This window comes from Lepidochelys olivacea (genome assembly GCF_965140295.1).
Source record: "Lepidochelys olivacea isolate rLepOli2 genome assembly, chromosome: 23".
NCBI lineage: Eukaryota > Metazoa > Chordata > Testudines > Cheloniidae > Lepidochelys > Lepidochelys olivacea.
Window position 1 is genome coordinate 1,440,826 of NC_140433.1, and position 17,897 is coordinate 1,458,722.

The 17,897-nt window shown below is 72.3% G+C and overlaps 1 protein-coding gene across 4 annotated transcripts; it reads right to left on the reverse strand.

Annotated features, from left to right (window-relative positions):
• Positions 1-661: 661 nt before the first annotated feature.
• On the reverse strand, positions 662-12,117 carry DPF1 (double PHD fingers 1). 4 transcript variants are annotated; one of them, XM_084612985.1, is made up of 12 exons: positions 11,992-12,115; positions 8,138-8,298; positions 7,262-7,354; positions 6,711-6,838; positions 6,420-6,509; positions 6,079-6,157; positions 5,023-5,157; positions 4,547-4,597; positions 3,636-3,755; positions 3,090-3,202; positions 2,598-2,679; positions 662-1,480 (listed from the first exon to the last, which is right to left on the reverse strand). In XM_084612985.1, exons 1-12 carry the CDS (start codon positions 12,072-12,074, stop codon positions 1,410-1,412), a joined length of 1,206 nt encoding a protein of 401 aa, XP_084469111.1. In that variant the 5' UTR covers positions 12,075-12,115; the 3' UTR covers positions 662-1,409. The 4 variants fall into 4 exon arrangements, with proteins under 4 accessions (XP_084469111.1, XP_084469110.1, XP_084469112.1 ...); XM_084612984.1 differs by having other exon boundaries at positions 7,247-7,354; positions 11,992-12,113; XM_084612986.1 differs by lacking the exon at positions 11,992-12,115 and adding an exon at positions 9,401-9,500 and having other exon boundaries at positions 7,247-7,354.
• Positions 12,118-17,897: the final 5,780 nt, after the last annotated feature.

Below are 17,897 nucleotides of genomic sequence, written 5' to 3' on the forward strand. Positions count from 1 at the left end.
CAGCGCAGCCTCCTGATTGACCCTGCTGGGCGAGGGGGCAGGGAAGACCCTGGGCTGCAGAAACTGCCCGAGCCCGCGGCTGCTGCCTGTCCCGTCTCGGCCTGTTAGCTGCAGCTGGTGTGGCCAGTGCACCATGGCCCTGTGCCCAGGTCAGGAGCCCCCCCGTGGGCTGCCATCTGCTCAGCCATGAATTCAGCCTGCTGGGAGGGCTGAAAATCCCCTTTATCCTGAGCACCGTGACCCCAGCAGGGGCCTGCTACCATAACATCACTCCCCCCTCTGGGAGCAGCCCCCCCGGAGTGCAAAGATTAACCCAGCAGCTTGGGGTATAAGCCGGGTAAAAAGTAGGTCACACCTGAAGGCTGCACCTAGCAGCCCCCACACATACCACACAGGGGGCTGGGTACGCGGGGTGCTGGCCAAACTCCCTGTGTGCACCCCATCTCTGGGGCTGGGAGCCTGGACTCCTGGCTTCTCTCAGCAGCTCGGGGAGGGGAGTGGGGTCGAGGGGTTAGACCGGGGGTGGTGGGAGCTGGGACTCCTGGGTTCTCTTGCCAGCACTGGGGGCGGGGGTGGGTCTAGAGGTTAAAGGGGGGGGCTGGGAGCCCGGACCCCTGGGTTCTCTCGCCAGCTCTGGGGAGGAAAGACGCCAAGGCCGGGCCATGGACCATGGTTTAATGCACAGAACAATCCAAGCACATTGCAGACGGCAGAGTACCAGCACGACACCATGAACGAGGGGCGGGGGGGGGCCGTGCGGGCGGCGGGAATTGCCCCCGGGCTGGCCACTGCTCGAGCCCCCACCTGCCCCTGGCAGCTTTTTTTACCCCCCCCCCCTTTTTTTGAACCAGGAACAACAGAAAATAAACACCCACATCAAACAGCTTTAGTGAGGGGCACTGCCCCCCCCGCGGTTCCTCTTGCACTAAAATAAATACACCCCAGCTGGCTGGGGGGGGCCCATGAGATGCTGCACCGGGGCCTGTGCCAGGGAACAGGGGAGCAGCAGTGAACGCACTAGTCCCCCCCACCCCAGCACTAAGGGCCTGGACCAGCTGGGGGGGGCAGTGCTCCCCCCCACACTCTGATGGTCCCCCCCCAGCCCTGGGAAAAGGAAAAACAAACAATTCTATTTCCACATCATGCAAAAGCCCCTTCCCCTGCATCCCCCAGCCAGTCGGGGGGGTCTCTGGGGAGCAGCCCCCCCCGGAGCACCCAGGCCCAGCACGCCCCGCCCCCCCCACCTGGAGTTATGGCTTTGAGGAGGATTTTGGCTGGGGGGGCATAGGAGCCCCCCTGGGTGCAGGGTTTGAGGGTGCTGGAGTCTGGGGGCGCATGGCTGGGGGGTCCTCCCACTGGCTCTGGTCGCGGTGCCCCCCCAGGGAGCCCTCTCGGGGGGGGCAGCGGCTCTAGGTGAGCGTGATGTAAGCCGAGGCCTTGTCCTTCAGCAGCCGCAGACACAGGTCACAACTCCAGCTCCCTGTGGGCGGGGGGAGAGCGTCAGCCTGGCCCCCCCCGCCGGCCTGGCCCCCCGCTGGCCCCCCCGCCGGCCTGGCCCCCCCCGCCAGCCCCCCCCGCCGGCCCCCCAATCCCCCCAGCCAGCCGTGCGGGAGCGGGGGGCTCCCCGTCAGCCTGGCCCCCCCCGCCGGCCTGGCCCCCCGCCGGCCCCCCAGTCCCCCCAGTCCCCCCAGCCGGCCGTGCGGGAGCGGGGGGCTCCCCGTCAGCCTGGCCCCCCCCGCCGGCCCCCCAGTCCCCCCAGTCCCCCCAGCCGGCCGTGCGGGAGCGGGGGGCTCCCCGTCGGCCTGGCCCCCCCCGCCGGCCCCCCCCGCCGGCCCCCCAGTCCCCCCAGCCGGCCGTGCGGGAGCGGGGGGCTCCCCGTCGGCCTGGCCCCCCCCGGCCTGGCCCCCTGCCGGCCCCCCAGTCCCCAGTCCCCCCAGCCGGCCGTGCGGGAGCGGGGGGCTCCCCGTCGGCCTGGCCCCCCCCGCCGGCCCCCCCCGCCGGCCGTGCGGGAGCGGGGGGCTCCCCGTCAGCCTGGCCCCCCCCGCCGGCCCCCCAGTCCCCCCAGTCCCCCCAGCCGGCCGTGCGGGAGCGGGGGGCTCCCCGTCGGCCTGGCCCCCCCCGCCGGCCCCCCCCGCCGGCCGTGCGGGAGCGGGGGGCTCCCCGTCAGCCTGGCCCCCCCCGCCGGCCCCCCAGTCCCCCCAGCCGGCCGTGCGGGAGCGGGGGGCTCCCCGTCAGCCTGGCCCCCCCCCGCCGGCCCCCCAGTCCCCCCAGTCCCCCCAGCCGGCCGTGCGGGAGCGGGGGGCTCCCCGTCGGCCTGGCCCCCCCCGCCGGCCCCCCCCGCCGGCCGTGCGGGAGCGGGGGGCTCCCCGTCAGCCTGGCCCCCCCCGCCGGCCCCCCAGTCCCCCCAGCCGGCCGTGCGGGAGCGGGGGGCTCCCCGTCAGCCTGGCCCCCCCCGCCGGCCCCCCCCGCCGGCCCCCCAGTCCCCCCAGCCGGCCGTGCGGGAGCGGGGGGCTCCCCGTCAGCCTGGCCCCCCCCGCCGGCCCCCCCCGCCGGCCCCCCAGTCCCCCCAGCCGGCCGTGCGGGAGCGGGGGGCTCACCTTCGGGGGGCTCTGCCATGGGGGGGTTCAAGCAGTACATGTGATAGCCCCGGTCGCAGTCGTCACAGAACAGCAGCTGGTCCTGCCGGGGCAGGGGGGGAAGGCAGGTCAGTGGGGAGCAGTGACCCCCGCCTCCCCTGGGGGGCGCCCGGGGCAGTGATGGGACCCACTCCCAGGAGGGGCAAGAGGGAGGGAGGGGCTGGCAGGTTCGGGGGGGGGCTGGGGGTGGTTGGGGCCGGCGCGTCCGGGGGGCGGGGGGGGCCGGCGCGTCCGGGGGGCTGCAGGGGCCGGGGGGCCGGCGCGTCCGGGGGGTGGGGGGCTGCAGGGAGCGGGGGGCCGGCGCGTCCGGGGGGCGGGGGGCCGGCGCGTCCGGGGGGCGGGGGGCTGCAGGGAGCGGGGGGCCGGCGCGTCCGGGGGGCGGGGGGCTGCAGGGAGCGGGGGGCCGGCGCGTCCGGGGGGCGGGGGGGGCCGCAGGGGCCGGGGGCGGCTCACGTCGTTCTCCGAGGTACCACAGAGGCTGCAGGATTTGCATTCGATGCACTGCCAGCGGTAGGTGCGCACGGCCGCCGTCATGTTCGCCGTGAACTGCAGACACGAGGGGTGACCTGCGGGGGGCACAGAGCGGGGGGGGTGGGGGGTGGCCCAGAGCAAGCGATTCCCCCCCCACTTCCCCCGGTACCATCTGCCCAGCCTGGGAAGCCGCCCCCGCCAGGGCAGGGTGAGGCCAGGCTGAGACCCAGCAAATTCAGGACACCAGCCGCAGCCGCAGCGAGCCCCCCAGCCAGGGGCCTCCCAGGCCTGGTCCCGTGCCCCCCACAGGGGAGCGAAATGCAGAACAGCTCAGCCTGGCCTCATTTGCCCCGGGCTGGGGGGGAACGGGGGGGAAAACGACACCTCGTCCTCCGCGCGTGCCCAGAGCAGGGCTCACCCCCTCCAGCAGGGGCAGCGCGACCAGCCGCGCCCGGCTCTGTCCCCTGCCGGCTCCCCCCCGTCACACCCGCGCCCCCGGCTGCCCCGGCCTGGCCCGGGGGTCGTTACCGGAGCGCCCGCAGTCCGCGCAGGAGATGAGATCCTCGGGGCAGCCGGTTTTCTTGGCGCCGCCGAGACAGAAATCACAGTACCCGTTGGGAATGACCGAGCCGTCCGGAGCTTTCTTAGCTGGAAAACAGCGAGCGGGGTGGAGATGAAGGGGGTGCAACAGGCTCGGCCCCATGCAGCCCCCCACTAACACTGCCCCCAGCCCCACCCCTGGCCCTGGGGCACCCGACACAGCCCGGTACCAACGTGGAATCCCTAGGTTATGCAATAAGCCAACCCCCCCCCCAAGCAACCTCCCCCTGCTGCGAGCTTCCTCCGCACAGTGCCCTGGCAGACTGATGCTGCCCCCAGCTGCCCACCCACGGCCTTCCAGGGCCCTGCAGGCCCCGCTCCGGGGGCGGGAGCCAGGAGCCAGCGGGTTTTTGTGTTTTTCTCCCCTTTCTGGCTGGGAAGGGTCAGCCCAGCCTTGGCCCCGGGGCCAGACCTGGGCAGCTCCCAGGGAGGAATCTCACTCAGAGCGTTTTCCTCCCCGGGGCTGGGCGCAGTCGGGGTGAGATCCGGGAGAGCTGCTCCGGCGCGGCCACACACCGAGCTCTCGGGCCGGATGGTCCCGGGGCCTGAAACTGCACCAATCTGAGTCCTCCAAACCTCTCCCAGCAAACGGGGTTTGGCTCCCTCATGTCTGAGATCACAGCCCCATGGGGCACTAGGGGGCACTGGGCTGCAGGACGGGGGGCTCGGCGGGGGCCTCTCCCCTGGCAGGCAGGGCTGGCCCTGCTGCCCCAGGCAGTCACTTTCCTCCTTTCCAGGTCCCCTTCAAGGCCCCAAACTGGGGCTGGGGCACCGGGCCAGGTGTCGGGCCTGAGAGCCGGGTTGGGGGCCCTGCCCCCCCCGGGGTGTGGGGGGGTTACCTGTGTGTCTGCGCTGGTTCTCGGGGACCCAGTTCAATTCTTTGTAAAACTCTGATGGGAACAGCAAAAACCAGACAGAATGAGGTTAAAGCCAGCTGCCCCCCCCCAAGTCCAGCTCCCCAACAGACAGAGATTGGGGGAGTCCCCCACCCAGACACCCCTGACTAGAGCGTGGGCCCTGGGGGGAGGAGCCCGGTCTGGTGAGCCCCCAGGGCTCCCTGGCACCCCCCAGAGCAAAGGGACCTCCGGAGGGGGGCTGGACATGGAGCAGGAGGTAGAATGGGGCCAGGCTGGGTCCCCCCAAAACTACCCCCCCACTGAACAATTAGAAACCAGGCAGCACCCCCCCCCCCCGCCAACAGTCACCCCGGCTGTGGGGCGCTGCAGGGCCCCTTCCCCCCCCCAGTCACCCGGCAGTGGGGCGCTGCAGGGCCCCCCCCCCCCAGTCGCCCGGCCGTGGGGCCCCCGGGGCTCACGCTTGTGGTTGTTCTTGCGGGTCAGTGGCAGGGGGTGTCGCTCCGCGTTCTCCTCGCCGCCCTCCTCCTCCGCCAGGTGGGTGTGGGTGTAATGGTAGCTGAGCCCCGGCCGATTCTTGTAGCGCTTCCCGCAGACTGGAGGGAGGCAGGGTCAGAGCCCCAGACCAGCCCCCCCGCTTCAGACCCCCGGGAATCCCGCGGGCGGGGAGCTGAGGGGTGTGCCCTGCCTCGCCGCCCCGGACGCCGGGGTCCCATCCACACCCCAGAGCCGGGGGTCGTAGGGCCCCCCAGTGGCGAGTGCCCTGCTTTGCCGCCCCGGACGCCGGGGTCCCATCCACACCCCAGAGCTGGGGGTTCTAGGGCCCCCTAGTGGTGAGTGCCCTGCCTCGCCGCCCCGGACGCCGGGGTCCCATCCACACCCCAGAGCCGGGGGTCGTAGGGCCCCCCAGTGGCGAGTGCCCTGCCTTGCCGCCCCGGACGCCTGGGTCCCATCCACACCCCAGAGCCGGGGGTCGTAGGGCCCCCCAGTGGCGAGTGCCCTGCCTCGTCGCCCCGGATGCCTGGGTCCCATCCACACCCCAGAGCCGGGGGTCGTAGGGCCCCCCAGTGGCGAGTGCCCTGCCTCGCCGCCCCGGACGCCAGGGTCCCATCCACACCCCAGAGCCGGGGGTCGTAGGGCCCCCTAGTGGCGAGTGCCCTGCCTCGCCGCCCCGGACGCCGGGGTCCCATCCACACCCCAGAGCCGGGGCTTGTAGGGCCCCCTAGTGGCGAGTGCCCTGCCTCGCCGCCCCGGACGCCGGGGTCCCATCCACACCCCAGAGCCGGGGGTCGTAGGACCCCCAGTGGCGAGTGCCCTGCCTTGCCGCCCCGGACGCCTGGGTCCCATCCACACCCCAGAGCCGGGGGTTGTAGGACCCCTAGTGGCGAGTGCCCTGCCTTGCCGCCCCGGACGCCTGGGTCCCATCCACACCCCAGAGCCGGGGGTTGTAGGACCCCTAGTGGCGAGTGCCCTGCCTTGCCGCCCCGGACGCCTGGGTCCCATTGCCACACACTCACTGTCGCAGACGTAAGGCTTGTCACGGTCCTCCAGTGAGGGGGCGTCCTGCCTCTTCCGCATGCCCCCGATCCCGTAGGCCTGGGGGGCCGGGAATGGGGTGAGATGCAGCAGGACAGCACCCCCCCGGCTCCCACCCCAGGGCCAGCACAGAGCCAACAGGGGTGGGGATGCCCCGGGGGGCTGGGCTCTCACCAGCCCCCGCTCCCCCATACACCTCCCCATCCCGGCCCCTTCTCCCCAGCTCCCCGCACCCGGAGACCCCCCCCAGCTCCCCACCCCCATACACCCCCCTTCCCCCATCATCCCAGCTCCCCCTCCCCCACAGACCCCCCCGCCCCACCTTGCCCTTGGCCTTGTTCTTGCGCCGGGGGATGTCGTCCTCCAGGTCGTCGCCCTCCAGGTCGTGGGGGAACTCACCCACCTGCTGCTTCTGCCACAGACCGGGGGGGGGGTCAGAGCCGGGGGGGTCAGAGCCCTGCCCCCCCACAGCACCGCCACGCCAGGGAGCCCCCCAGGGATGGGCTGGGGGCAGGGACCGAACGCAAGGGTGGCTCACCCCTGGGAGGGATTGGGGGGCCCTTGGGGGGAGATTGGTGCCCCAAGGGGGGGCTGCGGGCGGGGGGGTCCTCACCTGACAGTCCAGCACCAGTTCCTCCTCCTTGAGCTCCGTTTTCTTGTCCCCCGTCTCGGCGCAGAGCAGGGCCTCCAGCACCGGCCCCTCCGGGAGCCCCCCCTCCTTCTTCAGGGGGGCCTCGCAGTCTGGGGGGGCATCACGTCAGAGCGGCTGGGCAGGGCCCCCAAATACAGACCCCCCCCAGGAGCTCTGACACCTTCGGAGAGACCCCCGGTAACGCCCCACCGGCTGCAATTCACCTAAATGCCACCCAAACGACCTCCAGCCACGCACCGTGGTCACGTGGGGCTGTAATCAGGGGGTGCCCCCCACCCCTAGGCCCTGATCTCCCTCAGCGTTACCATGGAAACCAACTAGGCCCCCCCAACCGCCCCCCTCCTCCCAACCTCAGCCTCGCCTGTCCCCCCCAAAGCCCTGGTGCGGGGGGGATGATCTGGGGGCCACAACAGGGAGGGGCTGAGAGCACCAGGATCAGAACCTCCCCCCATGCCCCCCCCACCGCCCCCCCATCCCCCGCCCTCCTGGTTCCTTACCGATCTTGAACTCACAAGGCCTCAGACGTGGGTCCTCCAGGATGTTCAGCCGTCGTTTCTTGCGCCAGCAACGGGCCGGGTACGTGTAGATCTGCCCCGGGGCCAGGCCTGGGGGGGGGCACGTGAAATGAGCCCCAAGAGTCCCCCCCATCCCCAGTCTTCATAGCCCCACGGCTCGGCTGCAGGCGCTGCGGGTCGCGATTGGGGGGCACCGGCAAGGCTGTGGGTTGGGGCGGTGCCCGCAGGTCGGGGGGGGCACTGGCTGGGGTGAGATGTGGGTCGGGGGGGCCACCGGCGGAGCTGCGGGTCGGGGGGGGGCACTGGCTAGGCTGGGGGGGCTGCGGGTCGGGAGAGGGGGGCACCGGCAGGGCTGGACTGGGGGGCTGCGGGTCGGGAGTGAGGGGCACCGGCAGGGCTGTGGGTCGGGGTGGCGGGCACTGGCTGGGGTGAGATGTGGGTCAGGGAGGCGCCGGCAGGGGGGCTGGGGGGCTGCGGGCCGGGCTGGGGGGGGCGCCGGCAGGGCCGGGCTGGGGGGCTGCGGGCCGGGCTGGGGGGGGCGCCGGCAGGGCGGGCTGGGGCGCCGGCAGGGCCGGGCTGGGTGGGGGGGGGGGGCTGCGGGCCGGGCGGGGCTGCGGGCAGGGCGGGCTGGGGGGGGGCGCCGGCAGGGCCGGGAGGGGGGGGGGCTGCGGGCCGGGCCGGGGGGGGGGGGGGGCTGCGGGCCGGGCCGGGGGGGCGCCGGCAGGGCCGGGCTGGGGGGGGGCGGGCCGGGCCGGGGGGGCGCCGGCAGGGCGGGCTGGGGGGCTGCGGGCCGGGCCGGCAGGGCGGGCTGGGGGGGGGGGGGCGCCGGCAGGGCCGGGCTGGGGGGCTGCGGGCCGGGCCGGGGGGGCTCACCTGGCCCCCGGTGGGTCTTCTCCATCCAGATGTAGCAGTTGTTCTGGGCCACGCCGGTCTGCGAGTCGAGGAAGGGCAGGCGCAAGCTGCGCTCCGCGCAGAGCCGCGCATTGTAGCTGCGACAATGCTCGATGGCCTCGCGGTAGAACTCCTCCCCCAGGCTGGCGAGACGGGGGGTCAGGGGGGCTGGGCCGGCCCGGCCCCCCGACCCCACAGAGCCTCTGAGCTCCCCCCCCACGGCCCGCCCCCCCCACGCGGCCCCTCCGCGCCCCCCAGCCAGGGAGTCTGGTGGGAGGCGGGAAGGTCTGGGAGAGCCCGGCTGGGGGGGGGCGCAGTGGGACAGGCTGGGGGCGCAGGCTGGGGTGTCTGGGGCAGCCAGAGGGGGCAGGTTGGGGTCCTATGGGACAAGCTGGGGGCTAAGGTGGGAGGGTACGGGGTCAGGCGGGGGGGTTGGGGGTGGAGGTTGAGGGAGCTGCGGGGCTAAATTGGTGGGGCCGGGTATCTGGTTTGGGGGGGCTAGGCATGACAGACTTGGAGGTCCGGCTAGGGCGGGGAGGTTGAGGGGCCGGGGGGGGGGGGTGGGGAGTCAAACTGGGGGGAGAAGTTGAGGGGCTGGCAGGGGGGGAGGGGAAGACAGGCTGGGGATGCGGTTTGGGGGAGACCGGCAGGACAGGCTTGGGGGAGGAGGTTGAGGAGTCTGGGGGAGGTCTGGGGGGCAGGCTGAGGGGGGGAGGTTGAGGGGTCCGGGGGAGGTCTGGGGGCCAGACTGTGGGGGCCGGCTGGGGGGGAGGTTGAGGGGTCTGAGGGGGAGGTTGGGAGGTCCAGGGGAGAGCTGGGGGGGAAGGTTGGGGGTCTCCGGGGAGGCTGGGGGGGGAGGTTGAAGGGTCTGGGGGAGGGCTGGGAGGGGAGGCTGTGGAGCCGTGGGGGGGCTGGGGGGTCTCCGGGGGAGGTCTGGGGGGGGAGGCTGGGGGGCAGGCGGGGGAGGTTGGGGGGTCCATGGGAGGTCTGGGGGGGAGGCTGGGGGGAGGTTGGGGGTCTCCGGGGAGGCTGGGGGGGGAGGTTGAAGGGTCTGGGGGAGGGCTGGGGGGGGAGGCTGGGGGGCCGTGGGGGGGCTGGGGGGTCTCCGGGGGAGGTCTGGGGGGGCAGGTGGGGGGGCGGAGGTTGGGGGGTCCGTGGGAGGTCTGGGGGGGCAGGTGGGGGAGCCCGGGGGGCGGAGGTTGGGGGGCCCGGGGGAGGGCTGGGGGGGGCCCGGCTCTCACTCACCCCTGGAGCGGCTCCTGCCCGGCTGAGCCCATCCCGCGCCCGCCCCGGACTCCGGCCCGGTTTCATTCATTCCCCAGCCGGGGGGAGCCCATCGCCCCCCCCCGCCGCGCCCCGGTGCACGCCGGGAGATGCTGCCCCCCCCGCACCCCCCCTTGGCTGCGGTCCCGCCCCGGGGCCCGTCCCGGGCTGCGCGAGGCGGCGCTGGGTGCAATGGCGGGGGGGGGGCAGGGGGGGCACAGCTGGAAGCGGGCAGAGACTACAGCTCCCAGCATGCCCCGCGCTTGACAGCTGGCAGGCCCGCCTCCCGAGGGGGCGGATTGGCTGGGCCTGGGGGGGGGGTCACTCAGTGAGGGAGGGACCTGGGGGGCTCAGGGAAGGTGCAAACGGAAGGGGGGGCGGACCGGAGTCACAGCCCCCCTCTGCTCCCCCTTGCATCCCAGCCCCGCCCCCTCTGCCCCCCCTTTGTATCCCGTCCCGGCCCCCCTCAGTGTCAGGGGAGATGGGGGGGGTTGTGGGTGGAGCCCCCTCCCTGCACCAGCACCCCCTTGCAACTGGGATCAGGGCAGGGCCCTGCCGTGGGGATGGGGCCAGAGGGGTGGGGGGCCCAGCTTACAGTGGGGGGGCTCAGCTGATCCAAGCACGACCCTTTCCCCAGGAAGTTAAAATGAATCTGATCTGACCACCCCCCACTTGGAATAGGGGGCAGGGTCCCCAAGGTCCAGGACAGACCCCACCTCTGACCTCCCACCCCCTTGTAGCATCTGGAGTCTCCGGCGGGGGGGGGGCTCCTTTACTGGACTGCAGGAGGTCGGGGAGACAGCAGGCCCTGACCTAACTCATTGGCCAGTAACTCCTGGGAACAGAACCCAGGAGTCCTGGCTCCCAGCCCCCTGCTCTGACCACTAGACCCCCCACTCCCCTCCCAGAGCTGGGAGAGAACCCAGGCGTCCTGGCTCCCAGCCGTCCTGGCTCCCAGCCCCCTGCTCTGACCACTAGACCCCCCACTCCCCTCCCAGAGCTGGGAGAGAACCCAGGCGTCCTGCCCCCGGGTGACCTTGGGCCTCAGTTTTCCACCTGTGACATGGGGCTAATGGCCCTGCCCTTGTCTCTTCAAGCTGCGAGCTCGGGACCGTCTCTCGCGGCTGGGGCAGCGCCCGGCCGGGCTCCGGGCAGGCACCTCCCGTGGCCCAGGGACCCCCCGCAGCCAGGGGCCCGAAGGGGGGCGGGGCGGGGATAATAAGATGCTAATGAGGGCCCAGTTAACCCTTCGGCCTCCGGCGGGGAGCTCTAAACACTAGACCCCCCCAGCTGGCGAGAGAACCCAGGAGTCCTGGCCCCCAGCCCCCTGCTCTAACTACTAGACCACCCCCCCCAAGCTGGGGAGAGAACCCAGGAGTCCTGGCCGCCAGCCCCCTGCTCTAACCACTAGACCACCCGCCCCCCAAGCTGGGGAGAGAACCCAGGAGTCCTGGCCGCCAGCCCCCTGCTCTAACCACTAGACCACCCGCCCCCCAAGCTGGGGAGAGAACCCAGGAGTCCTGGCCCCCAGCCCCCTGCTCTAACCACTAGACCACCCGCCCCCCAAGCTGGGGGGAGAACCCAGGAGTCCTGGCCCCCAGCCCCCTGCTCTAACCACTAGACCACCCGCCCCCCAAGCTGGGGAGAGAACCCAGGAGTCCTGGCTAACCAGTTTTGGCCCTGGCCCTGGGACGGGGTCTAACGCTAGCGCAGTCGGGACTAGTCCCAGCTCTGCTACAGGCCTCTAGCGAATCCCTTCCCCACTCCATGCCTCAGTTTCCCCCGACCCAGGAGCCGAGTGTCACTAACCACGTCACGGGGGTGCTTAGGACAGAACCATCTCAGGCCAGGCGGGGAGGGGCTGTGACTGCACCCCTCAGCCCCCCACATGCGGCGGCAGTGACCCCCCCGCTGGGTGGAAGACACCTGCCTAGACCCCCAGCCCGTCTCGCGAGCGGGCGGAGGTGTGGGGCCAGAGAGGTGATGGGCGTGTCTGGGGATGGACGGACAGAAGGGGCTGTACTGGGGGGGGGGCAGGGATGGCTCTGGACGGGGACAGATCGAGGGGGGGGCTGGCGATGGACCCAGGGATCTGGGTGGGGACCTGCGTGGGGGCGTGGGGCTGAGGGACAGATGGGGCTGGCTCAGGGGCTGGCTGGCTAACGCTGGACGCTCAGAAGGATGTGTGGGGCTGGCCGGGGGGGGGGAAGGTGGGGTGGCCGGGGGGGGGAGGCGGGGCTGGCTCTGGCCCAGGCCCCCCAAGGAACTTTGTCCCCCTGGCACCGCGACAGCCGCCCCCCCGCCCGCGGTAACTGGGCCGGGGGGCTCGGCCCCGCCCCCCGCCGACCGGCCCGAATCCGGGCTCCAGCGGTGACCCCCCCGGGCCCCCCGGCCCGCCGCACAATGGCATCTACCCCCCCCCGGGCGCCCCCATAGCGCGAGCCCCCCGGGAGGGGATTCAAGCGGTGCGGGGGGAGGGGAGGGGGGGGGCCGCCGGAGGGGCGGGGTTTGGGGGGGGCATCAGCTGCACAATGGAGGCGCCCCCCGCTCGGCGCCCCCGGCCCGGTACTCACGACTTGAGCGGGTTCTGCACCGCCGCGGCCATCCCCGCAGCCCGGCTCCGCGCCCGGCTCGGCGCAGCCCGCTGCAGCTTCATTCATTCCCCGGGGCTGCCGTGGGGCAGGGGCAGCCAATCGGGGGCCTCCCAAAACTCCAGCTGCATCCTGGGAAACGTAGTCCGCCCCCCCCGGTAAGGCAGGCCGGGGCCGTGCACGCAGGGGGAGGTGCCCCCCCCGCCCGCAGGGAGGGGGCAATTCCACCTTCCTCTGGTTCCCAATGGCCGGGGGCTTCACTGCGGGGGGGTCCCCAGAGCACCGGCTGGGGGTGGCTCATGGGACAGGGCAGAGGGCACAGGTGTGTGGGGGGGGGTCATGGCAGATGGGGGGGATGTGAGCTGGGGGGGGCTGAGCAAATGCCAGACGGGCAGCAGCTTGAAGGGGAGGATCCCCCCCCCCCCCCTGCAATCATGGCAGCATCTAGACTGAGGCTCCAGCCCAAAGCACAGACCCAGGTCCCCGCCCCAGATAAGGGCCCTGTCGCCTGGGTCCCAGCCAATGTCCAGCCCCCCGGCCAGCCCCACCCCGACACCAAACCCCCTCCCGCAGGCTCTGCCTGGGCTGGAACGCACCGGTCACGGCTGGCACCGGAGCACGCCCCACATGTGGGGGTCACGCAAGGGAATTGTCACCTGCTGGCCCTTTCTGTGTGCCCACGGACACAGCTTGAAACAGAACCCAGGAGTCCTGGCTTCCAGCCCCCCTGCTCCAGCCACCAGCCCCCACTCCCCTCCCAGAGCTGGGGAGAGAACCCAGGAGTCCTGGCTTCCAGACCCCCTGCTCTAGCCACCAGCCCCCGCTCCCCTCCCAGAGCTGGGGAGAGAACCCAGGAGTCCTGGCTTCCAGACCCCCTGCTCTAGCCACCAGCCCCCGCTCCCCTCCCAGAGCTGGGGAGAGAACCCAGGAGTCCTGGCTTCCAGCCCCCCTGCTCCAGCCACCAGCCCCCACTCCCCGCCCGGAGCTGGGGAGAGAACCCAGGAGTCCTGGTGCCCAGCCCCGTTTCCCCGCCTGTAGCTGACACATGCCAGCTGTTGTGACTGGAGCCATGTCCCGAGATGGTCTGAGGCCTGGCAGGGCCCAGGCTGGCGTGGGGGGGTTTCTCCTGCCAGCTGGGGCGTTCACTGGGGGCATCCCAGGAGCTGGAAATTCCCCAACTTTCCTTTGCTGCAGCGGCTTCCCCTGGGCAGGGAGGGCAGGCTTGGCAGAGAGCCCATCCCAGCGACCCCAGCTCCACCCAGTGAGAGCAACCCGTATGGCCCCGGCCTTTGTCCCCACTGCCCTTCCAAGCCGAGCTGGCCGCCTGCTTCCCCTGTGCCCAGGGACCGCCCATGCCAGGCCCAGAGCCCAGCCAGCAAACGGGAGACCTGCCTCTGCCAGGCCCCAGCCTCGCTGGGATTGCAGCAGTGCCCAGCTGGGACTGGGGGCCCCGTCCAGACCCCGACCGGCCGGGGGCTGCACAGACCCAAAGGGAGATACACCCTGCCCCCAAGGGCTCACAGGTAGGATTTTTATCACCATTTTGCCCCTTGGGAAGCTGAGGCGTGGACAGATGCAGGGACTTGGCCATGGTCACATAGGGAGTCCATGGCAAAGGTGGGAATTGAACCCTGATCTCCTGGGTCCCAGCCCAGTGCCTGCCCCCTGTGATACATGGCGGGGCTCCACATTAAACAGCTGCCCCCCCCCAAGGCACGTCTCCTTTAAGAGCCGGTGAGCATCTCTGGCTGCTGGTTACCTTAGCAACCACAAGTGATCCATTTCCTTATTCGAGATAAGGCAAATATATCTATCTATCTATATCTGTCTCCCCTCCCCCGCTGCAGCCGTCGCAGCTCCGGGGGATGATGGGAAATCTGCGGGGGGGGGGACGGCATCTCCTGTGCACTGGTTTGCACCCACCGGCGACCCTGGAGTGGGAGGAGGGGCTGGGTGATGGAGCCCCCATGGGGCACTGACCTGCTGCCCTGCCCATATCCCACTGCTGACACCAATACCCCCTACTGAGCAGGAATGGGCATCTGGGCCCGGGAAGGGCAGATCCTGGTGGTAGGGGAATCAGGGAGGCGAAAGCTGGGTGAGCACAGGGTGTTATGTGTTTGTTTCCACTCTGTAGCCCAGTCCAGTCCAGGAAGCCCCCCAGGGAGCCCAGCCAGCAGATCACGCCGAGCGGCTCAAACCATCGAGCGGGTGGTCTCCCCAAGAGTCGAAACTTGCTTGTACACTGGGAAAATTCCCTCGGACGGCAGGGACAGACAGTACCCCCAGGGGGTGCCGGTCGCGCCCAACCGCTGGCTTCTCTGCAATGAGTTCAGTCAGGCCTCAGCCCAGGCCCCAGCCCAGCTGGCAGGAATCGCCCCACATGCCCCCCATGTCTGGCAGGGGGAGGAGCGGGAACTGGATGAGCCGGGGAGGTGGGGGGCGCTGAGAGTTCAGGGCAGTGCCAAGGCTCTGGCAGAAGTGTGGGGTGGGGGGTTCTCCGCAGCTGCCAGGACTGTACCCCCGCACGGGATGGATTTGACATTGGTTGGGCTCCTTCTATTGGCCAGTGACCCTCTGGATTTCAGGGCACTGGAGCCCAGGGCTGGGCTAGCAGGGGGCTGCAGTTCCGGAGTGAGGGGCACCAGCAGAGCTGGGGGGAGCCTGGGGCTGGGCTGGCAGGGGCTGCAGGTCAGGAGTGAGGGGCACCGGCAGAGCTGGGGGGGGAGCAGGGGGCTGCGGGTTGGGAGTGAGGGGCACCGGCAGAGCTTGGGGGGGCTGCAGGTCGGGAGTGAGGGGCACTGGCAGAGCTGGGGGGGGGGGGAGCAGGGGGCTGCGGGTCGGGAGTGAGGGGCACCGGCAGAGCTGGGGGGGGAGCAGGGGGCTGTGGGTCGGGAGTGAGGGGCACCGGGGGAGCCTGGGGCTGGGCTGGCAGGGGCTGCGGGTCGGGAGTGAGGGGCACCGGCAGAGCTGCGGGGGGGAGCAGGGGGCTGCGGGTTGGGAGTGAGGGGCACCGGCAGAGCTTGGGGGGGCTGCAGGTCGGGAGTGAGGGGCACCGGCAGAGCTGGGGGGGGTGGGAGCAGGGGCTGCGGGTCGGGAGTGAGGGGCACCGGCAGAGCTTGGGGGGGCTGCAGGTCGGGAGTGAGGGGCACCGGCAGAGCTGGGGCGGGGGAGCAGGAGGTTGCGGGTCGGGAGTGAGGGGCACTGGCAGAGCTGGGGGGGGGAGCAGGGGGCTGCGGGTCGGGAGTGAGGGGCACCGGCAGAGCTTGGGGGGGCTGCAGGTCGGGAGTGAGGGGCACCGGCAGAGCTGGGGGGGGGAGCAGGAGGTTGCGGGTCGGGAGTGAGGGGCACCGGCAGAGCTGAGGGGGGAGCAGGGGGCTGCGGGTCGGGAGTGAGGGGCACCGGCAGAGCTGGGGGGGGGAGCAGGGGGAGCAGGGGGCTGACGGGTCGGGAGTGAGGGGCACCGGCAGAGCTGGGGGGGAGCAGGGGGCTGCGGGTCGGGAGTGAGGGGCACCAGCAGATCTGCGGGGGAGCAGGGGGCTGCGGGTCGGGAGTGAGGGGCACCGGCAGAGCTGGGGGGGAGCAGGGGGCTGCGGGTCGGGAGTGAGGGGCACCGGCAGAGCTGGGGGGGAGCAGGGGGCTGCGGGTCGGGAGTGAGGGGCACCGGCAGAGTTGGGGGCGGGAGCAGGGGGCTGCGGATCGGGAGTGAGGGGCACCGGCAGAGCTCGGGGGGGAGCAGGGGGCTGCGGGTCGGGAGTGAGGGGTACCGGCAGAGCTGGGGGGGAGCAGGGGGCTGCGGGTCGGGAGTGAGGGGCACCGGCAGAGCTGCGGGGGACCAGGGGGCTGCGGGTCGGGAGTGAGGGGCACCGGCAGAGTTGGGGGCGGGAGCAGGGGGCTGCGGGTCGGGAGTGAGGGGCACCGGCAGAGCTGGGGGGGAGCAGGGGGCTGCGGGTCGGGAGTGAGGGGCACCGGCAGAGTTGGGGGCGGGAGCAGGGGGCTGCGGATCGGGAGTGAGGGGCACCGGCAGAGCTCGGGGGGGAGCAGGGGGCTGCGGGTCGGGAGTGAGGGGCACCGGCAGAGCTGCGGGGGACCAGGGGGCTGCGGGTCAGGAGTGAGGGGCACCGGCAGAGCTGGGGGGCCCCCTGGCCTGGCGGGGGAGTTGGGAGGGTGTCTTGCGGAGGTGGGAGCTGTATCCAGTTTGGGGGCCAGGCTGGGGGAGGGGTAAGTGGGGCGTTTCCTGTTGCTGGATGAGAACTAGGTGCGGCAGCTGCATCCCCCCCCAGCCCCCTGGAGTCCCCCCTTCTCCCAACACAGACCCCCACCGCTGCCCCCAGTGTGACAGACCCGCTCCCTTCTCTTCTCTTCCCCCCAACCATCTCGCTGCCCCCATATCCACCCGCCCACCCACCTTTCCTCTCTAGGGGGTGCTGGGGGGCCCAGGGCAGAGGCTGGCAGGGTCGGGGGGGCAGGGAATGGGGCACAGGGCCCTGCCCCCTAGGGAGCGCTGGGGGGGCCCAGGGCAGAGGCTGGCAGGGTCCGGGGGGCAGGAAATGGGGCACAGGGCCCTGCCCCCTAGGGAGCATTGGGGGGGCCCAGGGCAGAGGCTGGCAGGGTCAGGGGGGCAGGGAATGGGGCCCAGGGCCCTGCCCCCTAGGGAGCGCTGGGCGGGCCCAGGGCAGAGGCTGGCTTGGTCGGGGGGGCAGGGAATGGGGCACAGGGCCCTGCCCCCTAGGGAGCGCTGGGGGGGCCCAGGGCAGAGGCTGGCAGGGTCAGGGGGGCAAGGAATGGGGCACAGGGCCTTGCCCCCTAGGAGGCCCCAAGGGGTCCAGGGCAGGGGCTGGCTCGGGAGTGCTGGGTGGTGTGGGACCCCCCGTCTGCCCCCCCTTGCAGCCTCCTTTCTCTAACCCCCACATCTCCCGCAGAGCTGCCCCGAAGCCGGCTGCGACCCCTGGGCCATGGCTCCCCCCGACAGTTCCCCTGGGCAGGGGAAGGCCCCCCGTGGGTCCCAAACCACTCGCTGGGGGGCAGTTACCATAGCAGCATTCCCACACCCCCAGCAGAGCACCCCCCTCGCCGGGGGGGGCACGGCCAGTGCCTTGGGGGGGCTGGATGGGCCATGCCTGGGGGGTGCAGGGGTGACGGAGCCCTGGGGGCCGTGTGCCGTGCCAAGGCAGCATGGCCTGTGCCCGCCTGGCACCATCCACATCCCACGAGCCCCACGGCACCCGGCCTGGCACGTGGCCGGGCGCGACCCAGCCACTGGTTCTGGTTCAGGAACCGGGGCCCCCAGGGCTCCGTGGGGCAGCCGGAGATTTGGCACATCTGCCCTGGGGTGGGGCGGGCACAGGCAAGGGGGGTCCTGCCAGGGGGAGGAGGGGGGTCCCAGGAGAGGGGTAACCTGAGGGATGCAGATGGGGGTGGCGGGCAGGGTGCGAGTGGGGGGACTCGGGGGATGTTTTATCATCTAGCCAGACCAGGCCCGTGCCCGAGCCACAGGGGGCTGCAGGGCCTTCTCCCAGGCCCGGCCAGGTGAGGGTGCCGTGGGGAGATCCATAGGGCTGGACTCCGGTCCCCCCGGCCTCATCGCTGTGGGCTGAGACCCAGCAGAATCATCACACCCCATGGCTGGCGCCCCCTGGAGGGGACAGACCCTGCCCCATTCCCGGCCCCCCTGAGCCAGCCAGTCCCTGCCCTGGAGCCGGGTGGGAGCCGGCGCCCCCCAGAGGGGACAGGCCCCGGGTCCAGTCCCCCCAGCAGGTGAATGGGAGGTGCTGGAGGGGGGGCAGTGCTCCCCATGAGCTGGGGCCGGGGCAGGTGGCTCCCTAGCTCCCCCCAGAGGAACAGCCCCCTGCCCCGTGGGGGGTCCTGTGGGGGCTGCTTATAGGGGG

Coding starts and splice junctions, on each gene's coding strand:
- DPF1 (XM_084612984.1), bottom strand. CDS start 12,074: ATGAAGCTGCAGCGGGCTGCGCCGAGCCGGGCGCGGAGCCGGGCTGCG. Junction 6,839..7,246: donor GCCTTGTGAGTTCAAGATCG/GTAAGGAACCAG, acceptor ATGCCCCCCCAG/ACTGCGAGGCCCCCCTGAAG. Junction 6,510..6,710: donor AACTGGTGCTGGACTGTCAG/GTGAGGACCCCC, acceptor GGTCTGTGGCAG/AAGCAGCAGGTGGGTGAGTT.